We start from the raw sequence: 10,816 nt of genomic DNA on the forward strand, positions 1-10,816 counted from the left end.
AAAATTTGATGAAACGTGGCCTTCATATTGTTTTTTTGTGTACCAGGAGTATCCAGTCTAAAAATTTATGAAATGTGGTCCCTGGAGGAAGAGAGAAGATTTTAGCCTTCTGTAGGTCGGTGCCTACATATTGGTAAACATATCGGCTAGTACAAGAGCTAGGGGGTTGTAGCTCCCTTCTAGTAGAAGCTGGAGAACGAGAGAAGGTTGTAGCCTTCTGTAGGTGGGTGGTTGCGTACTGGTATGAGTCTGCACCAATATAAGATTGTCAACAACTTATTCTTTATATTAAAAAGAAGACATAGACAAGAGCAGTAGGTGGTTTTTCTCCCACATTGGGTTTCCACCTTAAATCTTAGTGTTCATGTGTGATGGTTTATTCTGTTATTACTGCACATGGTTATTGCTTAATGTTTAATAAAGTATTGATGCACTGATTAAAGATCAACATATGATAAATTAATTGAATCATAAGTTCACTGGATATATGTTGGTTGCCTTAAGAACAGTTGTGTGCACACGCGAGCTCCCTTCTATGAAGTAGTGTATATAAATCTGATGTTAGACCTTTCCAACTTTCCTCTACATCCGGAATTACCGAGCACCCATATGTACCAACAGATTCAAGTATCAGGCTTCAGGCAACTCCACTTGAATGGGGGGAAGATGAGACTATTAGTTTAATCATTTTTGATCTTGAGAGTTTGTTTCAACGGTCAAATGACATCCTTACAGGAATCCCAAGTCATGGTGGAAATACTGATTTGGGTGGGGTGGATCCTAAGAAAAGACTCAAATGGTGGCATAATACCATTGGTGATGTTCGGATAGGCAAAATGATCGAGGGATGATCATCTAGAGGAAAGAGCATACAACAACCATCTTTGTTAACTTTGCTCTTATGGTCAATCTACAAGAAATATTTGAGCCATAAAACTTTGAGGAGGCAAAAGGAAGACCTGAATGGGAGAAATCCATGGCATCTAAACGTGAAATTTTGATGAAAAATCAGACTTGGGATCTCACATCTCTTCCACCAAGGAAGAAACCCATTGGCTACAAATTGGTCTATAAGGTGAAGTATAAAGCAAATGGTATACTTGACAAACATAAAGCATAGTTGGTTACAAAAGGATTCTCTCAGCGAGAAGGCATCGATTAAGAGGAGACCTTTGCTCCCACAACAAAGATGAGCACCATCTGTCTTGTTCTAGCCATGGCAACATAGTTTGGCTGGAAGGTCCATCAAATGGTCATAAAGAGTGCCTTCCTCAATGGAGATTTGCAGGAAGAAGTTTACATGCAACAACCACAAGGGTTTTAGGTTTCAAAAAAAGAACACTTGGTTTGTCGACTAAAGAAGGCTCTACATGGCTTGAAGCAGGAACCTCGGACGCGGTACATAAAAATTGATAGATACTTGGATGAACAGGGGTTCCCGCAGAGTCCTTTAGATTCCAACATGTATGTCAAAATAGTTGGTAATGATATCATCCTTCTGGTTATATATGTAGATGATATCATTATCATGGGTAGTGAGGAAAAGGCTATAGAACAGATAAAAAATAATATAAGCAAAGCTTTTGACATGACTGATCTAGGCCTCCTACACTACTGTCTAGATGTAGACGTCTGGAAAATAGATAGCAACATTTTCATCTCACAATCAAAATATGTCGGGGGTTTTTTGGATAGGTTTAAAATGACAAATTGCACAATCTCGTCTACACCTATGGAGAAAGGATTGAAACTTTCAGCCCATAGAGACTCTAAGGAAGTTAATGAGTCCATATACGAGTAACTAGTGGGGAGCTTGATATATCTTACAACCATTAGACTTGACTTATGTTTTGTTGTGAGCTACATTTCCTGATTCATGACAACACCAAAAGTATATCACTGGATGCAACAAAGCGGGTATTGAGATATGTGAAAGGGACACTTGAATTTAGCATTTTCTATAATAGAAGCAAAGAATCTAGGTTATGTAGATATACCAATTTAGATTGGGCAAGTTCTGTTGATGACATAGAATCCACTTTTGGATATGTCTTTGGCCTTGGCACATGTGTAGTCACATGGATTAACAAGAAGCAACATGCAACTATAGCCTTTTCCTCAACAGAAGAAGAATATCGAGGAGCGATGAAAGGAGCGTGTGAGGCAGTTTCGGTCAGAATGATGCTATCAAATATGCATATGCAGCAAACAAAGCCCATACTCCTCTTTTGTGACAATCAAGGGGTGATGAAACTTGCCAAAATCCCAATCTTCCATGAGTGGTCCAAACATATTGATATACATTGCCATTTCCTCAGACAACTTGTTGAAGATGGATCTATTGAGCTACAATATTGTCCCACAAAGGATCAAACTACAGACATTGTTACCAAGCCTTTGTGTCCTAAAAAATATGTAAAATTTCAGGATAAGCTTGGTGTAGTTAGTAAATTGACCATTAAGGGAGGGTATTAAATTATGTAATAATTGTCAATTATTGAATAGACTTAGGCATTTAACTTTATGTTATATTTTTTCTTTTATGTCTTATTAATCAATCCCACATTCATAAAGTGGATTGACTCAATGCTATTGTAACCTATATAAGAAAGTCTTCACTTTCTTATTTATTACACTGAATACAAAGAACTCATGACTTATGAGTTATTTCTTGGTTTCTTTATATGCTTGTGTTTTTGTTATAGAATTTGGAAAGATAATGCTCAGAGCTTGTTGTTGATAACTTTGTGTCCTATAAAGCATGAAATTTATTATAGAATTTGTTGACCTTTCCAAATAGGGAGGCCAACTTATCCACCTTATTTTGGAGTTGTACATTTATGAAGATTATAAAGCATGTCCCTACTCCCATGGCAAACATTCATTGATTTCACTTTAACCAAAGTCCTTTGGAATGGAGTTGTTATTGCATTTTTAATTTCGAAGTGTGATAATTATGGGGAGTTAGGAGCTCAATGATCCTAATGAAATTTGAAAAACCTAAATCATTTTTCCTATAAATAAAAAAATCTTGCCAAAAAAAATCTTTTATTTTCACTACAAATTACTTTGGTAAAACCCGACCACAAAATGACACAAAAACTGTTGGGGATCACCAATAGATTGGCACATCACCAATAGATTTGCACTAACACCGGGTAGATCCATAAATAAAAACAATAGATTTGCACTAACACCAAGTAGATCCATAAATAAAAACACAATCTACATAAAAACACACCCGAGGACCTAATTTCATGACTGAAAAATCTTCTAAGAAGAGAAAAAAATGAAGAAATAGATGAAGGTATTTTTCATTACTTGAGAATGAATTGTACAACAATCTTATTATAGTAGCACATGAAGTTTTTAATTACAGCTAGAAGTTAAGCTTTACAATGCAACAAATAAGATCACTATCTAGGCTTACAAGTTTCAATGTTTTTTATTAGAACTATAACAAGAAAAAAAACACATTTCCATAAAAAAGTCTTTATGTCTTTGCCTTTCGTCATGTGAAACAAATTTTTCATAAGTCATGATGCTTCCACATATTCAAATTCAAAACAAATAATAAAAAAACAATGTTTTCATAATTCATAGGTTATGTTCAATTTCTATTGCCATTCCCTAAAATAATTTAGTAAAAAAACATTAACCCAAAATAACAAAAATACATGAACATTTATTTTAAAAATATTAATATTTTATTTGAAAACCATGGTAATAAACTTACCCCTAAATACTCTAATAATTTCTTGAAATAAACCCATATCAAAATCTCCATTATTACTATCATATATAAATTAAAACTATAATGAAAAACACACTTTTCATAAACGAAGACCTATTTGTAAGAATTATCTATTATAATTTCTAACCAAAAAAAATCAAAGGTGTATAAGTATAAACTTTTCATAGTCATTGCACTTAGAAAATGAGTTTCCTCATTGACTAGGGATATAAAGCCGAGGTTCAAAAGACAAACAACATCAAAGAAAAAGAAAAATGGAAGTTGCCGTGTAGATTTTTCACCACGCACAAACAATAAATGATCGATTAACTTGGGACAAAGTCAAACCATGTATTATTTGATGTTATGTGAAGAAGAAACATGTTAGAAATTACAATGATTAAATATAGACTTACAAGAACATTATCTAATATTTATCATATCTACCAAACATTGGAACTAGACACCCTGTATTCCATTAATAGCTTCTATGATCGCCACTCATTTTTCCCGCCATTATTCTTGGAGTAATAACGATGTCGTGGAAATATTGGCAGTAATTATAAAGTTATCTATTTTCATGATTTTTTTATTAATTCTCTTTATTTGAATGGGATGTGATTGATCTCTCTATTTGTAAGTGGGTGAGGTAGTTATATTATATAACTAATTCATTCCACCTTTTTACGGAAAATGACCAGCGTTTCAAGCTGAAATGCATTGAGAATTATAATGTCCGAAGCCTTTTCAGTAAAGTTTGTCCATCAATTCAACGAAGAAAAAGAACCATTTCCAACAAAACTTAGAAAATAAACAAATAAAGCCAAATGGGGACCAGACACAATCGCACTTCTCTGAGCTCGAGAGAGGCGATGGTCATAAATTTCAGCTCAGATTAGATTGCTGAAAATCCCTTCAACGTATAGAATGGATTAAACTCATCACGCGGCTTTCCATAAAATCCCCCTTTGAAAAGTCTATAATTTGCGATTTCCCAGGCTCTTGGATTCCCACTGTGTTCGAATATTTGTCAACTGCCTTTTAAGTTAAAGTGTATTAAATGTAGGCAACCATCAAGAAATATATATAATTTTTTGAAAGGGTTTAGCTTTGATGTTGATTCTCCTCGTATATTTTAATACATATACGGGAAATTGGGATTTTATTAATTTTACTACTGGAAATTTTGTTTTTATATAATAATAGTAGTCCACATATACTTAAAATTGAGGTGTCAGCTTTCTCAGAAATAGACAGTCACTCTGTTATATTCGATGCCAAAACAAGTAATAGAATTTTCAATAAAAATGACCTCTTATGGCCATTATAGTTAAATAAGTGTACAATACCTACTGAGCTATGGAGCAGAGAGATTCTCCTTTAAAGCTCAGAGGGATACACTCTAAAGAATGTGGCGAATAGTCCGCCTGCAAATTACTATTACCAGGCTAGAGAAGCTAAATCTATTTACATCCCTGGTGCTATATAATAATAAGAACTTAATTATTTGTAGTAATTATTTAGTCAGAGCCTTGGGAGCTATTCTCAGTCTTGAATGAGAAAGCGCATTAAGAGTCGAACTATAGAATTAGAGAGAAGCGGTGTAGATATCCATAGATTAGCAAAGAATCAGCTAGCTAGCTACTAGAAAGCTGCATCGAGTTGTCTTGTCCTCCTCCTCCTCCTGAATCAGTGCATGCAACCTCAATTTGGGGAACATGATTAATGTATCTGAATGTAGGGCATCTACCACTCTTACATTTCCATTTTCATATGGTTTGGTTCCAAATGACCTGAAACACAGAACGTGCAACAGTTGTAAGCAAATGGGATTCTTGTTTTAGTTGCAACGTTCCAGTGATTTTAAAAGTTTTATAGCATTGAAATAAGAAGACAGAAGGCTTTCAGAGATGAAGGGCCAACCAGGAAGTCCTTCAGATGGAAATGGAGGCTGCCTGTCTTGAACTAAACCCATGCTAAAGACATTTTGCAGCTCGCTATCCCAAGTAGAAGGTGCATGCCCCTGTCATGATTTTGGCTCTATGTTAATAAATTTTCAAAATGAATAGTGGGTGAAGGATGTGAAATTGATCAAGCAAAGAAAATTCTGTTCTCACCTGGAAATTGGCAGCATCTGCAAACATTTCTGCAGAACCTGGTCTATGCAGTGATGTTGAAGTATCTAGCGTAGGCACATCCAATCCAGTACATGCTCCTGCTTGCAACGAAGCTTGCTGTTGCTGCTGCTGCAGCATTTGGTGAATATGGATATAGGGAGCCGCATTTGGAGACATTCCTTCCAATGAAGAAAAGTTTCCAGGAGGAGGAATAGGCATCATCATCTGTGCACAATCCGCAAACGACTGCGTTAGCCTTTGCCTAAAAATGTACATAAAAAAGAGAAAATAAATTCAAGATCACCTGGTATCTTACCTCTCTGGCCAAAAAGTTGTCGATGTTGAACTCCAGGCTGGGATTAACGGCTGCCAATTTCATTGATAAGAACTGATATGAAGGACATGATCACGAGGTTAGATGATAAATAAAATGCTAGAATTTGAGGAAAAGAAATCATGAACTAACACTTTTAAATTGAAGATAGAAACAATAATGTTGGGCAATTTTGCATACTTCTACTTGTCGTTGAAGAGATTGAACATAATTGATGATTTCATCCAGCATGACTGCTCTGCCTGTAACCTGTTTGAAGAAAAGATTAAAAAACATGTTAACAACGTCAGGTAAAAAAAAACTCTTTGTTTATTTCAGAGAAAGAGCAGCAGTGGCAGTGCAATAAAATGTGTGGATCAATTTAAGAAAGGGCTTATAATATTTACTTTATTGCACCCGGGAACCAGGTCCTGCAAATATTTCATGCGTGCACTAATTTTCTCTCTTCTAACCTGCAGATAAGGCAATTGAAATCTTAGAAAAATCCCTCACAGTTCTTTATGGTCGATTTTCTGAACATATTGATGACTTTAGCTCCGAATAACTGCGGTAAATAATGATTATATAATATAATAGAAGAACTTACTCTCTCTGCTAAGCTATGGCTGTCGGTTGCCTGGCCTCGCCTAGCTCTAACATGAATATAGTCTTGCTTCTGGTTCTCCAAAGGTTTTGGATTTTCTCTTGCAGGTTTTGGACTGAAATCCACTGAATTGTCACTGTTACACTGCTCTGTTTTCGCCATTACGTCCTCTTTCTCCTTGTCGCCGGAATGAACAGCTTTGGTTCGCTTCTCCTTGGACTCTTCGGAATCTGCCGCCTGGGGTCAATTTTACCGGACGCACCAAGGTTTCAGAGCCAAAACAGAACGCACTTGGATGTAAAAGGGTAAAAATCTTTACGGCAATGGAGGTTCAAGAATTCAAGATATTGAAAAAAATGCAAAAATCCAAAAAAATCCTCAAAACGCTCAAACCTTTTACTCGAAAATTTCAATGAAATCTATTTTTTATTGCAATTGCCTAGTATAGATGCAAATCTTCACCAATGTAGATCTTGGAAGAAGGTAAAACCTTCACTGTATGTAAATCTTGGGTCAAATCCCTCATAAAATGCACAGCTTTCACAATATCCCTGATAAGTTGTAAAGCTCTTCATAACCATAATTTAGAAAACAGTATGAAAAATTAGAAACAACTGGACCGATATTATATATTAAGAAAGAGCATAATTCATAAGACGAATATGGTAAAGAATCTCCACTCATCATTTCCTCTAAATTTTGCAGCGAGAAACCTTCAAAGAGAAAGAAACTATTTTTCCGTCAAGATAAGGGGGAAATTTATAGGCCAAATTTCTCGAAATTTATGCAATTTTTCCAACCACAAACATCACAGGAAACAAATTATAGAAAAACTGAATTCGGAACTGGGAAGCATACCCTGTGGTTTTGAGCACTGTTCCTGCCACTTTTCCTTTTCTTTACGGCATTGTTATTTGAAGTCTTAATGTCCCCTGCAGATGACTTTTCAGAAACGGCAGATTCTTCAACCACGACCGACGATTTCTCAGTTTCAGCTGCCACATTTTCGACCGTCGGAGGACAGCTTGCCGTTCTGCAAAACGCCTTCTTGCTTTCGGAATCGTTAGAGCAGGCCACTTGCGGTTCGTTTCGGGCAACATCAGAAAGGAATTCTAAGCTACTGGTCTCCATTTCTCCGACTGATGCTCTCTGACTTGTTAAGAGTCTTGCGTTCCAATTTTTGCCGTTAAGAGACGAGTATTTCGCCGCTCGCTCTGTAAAGCCAGGGTCCGAAGGAAACGGCCCCAGACATGCCGGCGCTTTTAGAGCGCTTCTGCCAGTTGCCTCGTTCTCCACACCATACATAATTTTCGTGTTGTTCGATAAATTTGACCAGTCAGTATGCAAGTTCAGCGGTCCGTTCGGGGAGGACATTGACCTACTTAACGTTTGTCGGAGCGCAGATTCTTGACACGACATTGATCCGCCTAAGTTCATGGCGTACCCTGGATTTGCCGGCAGTAAATGTCCATTTTGTTCGGCCGATTGCTGCCATTCGCTTGTAATAATGCCGTCAGAAAGCATCTCAGAAGTATTCAGCAATGAAATAAACGGACCGTGGATTTGCTCGGAATTAGAATTTGTTCTCAAGAATTGCTGTTGTTGCGGCCAATTCAGCTGCGGCTGTGCATTAGACCCTTTTCTTTGTCGGTCGAGCATACACATGTCCATTGCATTCATGTTATTAGGATTGTCTGGCAGTAATGCGACCTCTGATTGTTGTTCTTGCGGTTGCTGCAGAGAATAAAGCAAGTGCTGAGCTGAATGAGAGCCGTCTGTAACTTGGTCCATGCAAACAAATGAATCGTAGCCAAGAGGAGCCAGTTTGCATGCAGTTCTTTAACCTTCGAGCTTGTTAGCCTTGTCAAAATGTTGGACTGTTGAACCCCCTGCAAGACAACTATGTTTATTTAGCATTACACTCTTCAAAATAATTCAGCTAAATGCACAGAAAAATGCCTTTGCAGCGCAAATTTTTCCATAATTAAAACTAAAACCTACAATTTAGTTCACTGTTTTAGCATGTATTCCTTTTCTGGACAAATTTAAACCTGCAATTTTATCTTCAGATGATTTACAAAGTTATTCTTTCCATTTTTGGTTCAATGTACAAGGTTACCTACTTCTCCCTATAAAGCAGTCTAAAACTACAGTTCAGTTGCTCTTTGACAACAAATCTTCACACTTTCAGTACAGGTCCACTTCAAAAAGCAGTTTCGCAACAAAAAATTCTAAAGATGCAGTTTCCATATCATAATTAAGCCAAAAGTTGTTCAATCTTGCACAAATTTCATCTTTTGAGAGGTTTCTCAGAGACACATTGCAATGCCCAAGACAAAATTTGACAGTGCCACAAAACTAACTCAGCGCGCGATCATTACTCTGTCCACCGCGCTCCGATGAAGATAAAAGCCAAAGGCAACAAATGCAAATCGTACATCACACAGCAGCAGTGCATTTCTTTAACAAGGAATGTACCAACCGACATGTAAAAAAAAAAAAGGTGCAGAAGATGATATTAAACACCAAATTTAGCTTTATAAATCATACCGCCCGCCTCACCTTTGTATCAGGCAGCCAAACTGAGTCCTCGGCAGGCTTTCCGGTGCATATTAACCTAATAAATTGCTTCAATAGGAACAATGGACTCCCAATACTAATTGTAATGTCGCAAACAACCTCAAGGACTGAATGACACAAGCCTCCCCGTCCGCGTCGGCCTTTATAAACAGCAACAAAAATTTCACGCCCAATATTTTCGTTTGATCCCTGATCCCGCGGATTTGAATACTAATAATAATTAATAATATTATCTTAATGATGCATATCTGGCCCAGGTCAAATCTGCACGGGGAATAGCATTAATAATAAATTGCTACAATATCAAACAGTTCACGGAACTTAGTGTTTTCCTCCACCCTCATCAGATTCAGATTCAGATTGAGCTTCAGATTCAGATGCAAATAATCTTACAGCAAAGCTATTTGAAAAGATTAAATACCACATACGAACCGTATTCCTCGCCGTATTCTTCCTTTTCTCTTCGTATCAAGATCGGCAACAAAATACGGATACCGTTAAAGTTGTCAAGAGAGGGACTCCACAGAACCTCCCGCTCACTCATTGAGCAGAGTTAACAAAGTTAGGTTTTAATTTATTTATAATAATATTTTTTAATGAATTGATTTTTAAGTTTTATATTCAAAATTTATATAATTAAATAAAATTATAATTTTTTGGTTATCTATAAAAACAAATGTTAAATTAAAAAATCTCATTTAAAAATAAATTTATTTTATTTTTTGATGATGATGATAGTGGTTAACATCCGCTAAGACCAAATATTGGTCTATTGGACCTAAAGAAACAAACAATTTATTTTGATTTAAGATTTTATTTATACATAATAATTATTTTTATCTCATTTTTAATATATTTTTATTAGAATATATTGAGAAATATTTTTACTTAAATTATTTTATTGTGTAAATTTGAAAATTTTACCCTTTTTTACCAACTTTTATTACAATATACCATCTTTTGGATTTTAGGTGTTTCATTTAGATTATCATGGAACTTGGGTCATTATATAAAACAAATTTAAATATATTTTCATTATTAAATTTGATAAAATAAAATTATATTAAATTTATTAATTAAATTGAAGATTTCAATTTGATAACCAATATGCCTAATTTTTAAGCATATTTAACACTCAAATTACTTGATTTTTTTATATATTTTTATTAGAATGTACGTCATCACTCTTTAATATCATTGGATTTTAGGTGTATTTGACTATCTTGGAATTTGGTACCTAGGTAACTATGTAAAACAAAATCCTTTGGAACCAATCACAATCACATTAATAAAATTTGACTTGCATTATTATTAAATTTAATAAAAAATACCAAATTTATTAATTAAATGGAAGATTTTATCTTTCATAACAAATTGTTGTTTTAAATTTTATATTCAAAATTTATATAATTAAATAAAATTATAAGGTGTATAATTGGATTTTACGTGTATTTGACTATCTTGGAATT

The 10,816-nt window shown here is 35.3% G+C and overlaps 1 protein-coding gene across 6 annotated transcripts; it reads right to left on the minus strand.

Annotated features, from left to right (window-relative positions):
- Positions 1-4,972: 4,972 nt before the first annotated feature.
- LOC149245132 (uncharacterized) lies at positions 4,973-9,686 on the minus strand. 6 transcript variants are annotated; one of them, XM_089457666.1, is made up of 9 exons: positions 9,330-9,686; positions 7,626-8,667; positions 6,771-7,004; positions 6,571-6,636; positions 6,365-6,433; positions 6,167-6,238; positions 5,851-6,075; positions 5,657-5,756; positions 4,973-5,526 (listed from the first exon to the last, which is right to left on the minus strand). In XM_089457666.1, exons 2-9 carry the CDS (start codon positions 8,556-8,558, stop codon positions 5,489-5,491), a joined length of 1,737 nt encoding a protein of 578 aa, XP_089313792.1. In that variant the 5' UTR covers positions 8,559-8,667; positions 9,330-9,686; the 3' UTR covers positions 4,973-5,488. The 6 variants fall into 6 exon arrangements, with proteins under 6 accessions (XP_089313792.1, XP_089313790.1, XP_089313794.1 ...); XM_089457664.1 differs by having other exon boundaries at positions 7,626-8,656; positions 9,330-9,685; XM_089457668.1 differs by lacking the exon at positions 9,330-9,686 and adding an exon at positions 9,149-9,278 and having other exon boundaries at positions 7,626-8,656.
- Positions 9,687-10,816: the final 1,130 nt, after the last annotated feature.

Source organism: Pinus tabuliformis, chromosome 7, assembly GCF_031772625.1.
Source record: "Pinus tabuliformis cultivar Carrire ecotype Pingquan chromosome 7, CPIR1, whole genome shotgun sequence".
Classification (NCBI taxonomy): domain Eukaryota; kingdom Viridiplantae; phylum Streptophyta; class Pinopsida; order Pinales; family Pinaceae; genus Pinus; species Pinus tabuliformis.

What these genes read in the sequence shown, in the direction of transcription:
- LOC149245132 (XM_089457666.1), bottom strand. Translation starts at nt 8,558, where the DNA reads ATGGACCAAGTTACAGACGGCTCTCATTCAGCTCAGCACTTGCTTTAT. An exon ending in GCCATAGCTTAGCAGAGAGA is followed by an intron (nt 6,637 to 6,770) that starts GTAAGTTCTTCT and finishes CCTTATCTGCAG; the next exon opens with GTTAGAAGAGAGAAAATTAG. An exon ending in CAGATGCTGCCAATTTCCAG is followed by an intron (nt 5,757 to 5,850) that starts GTGAGAACAGAA and finishes AAATCATGACAG; the next exon opens with GGGCATGCACCTTCTACTTG.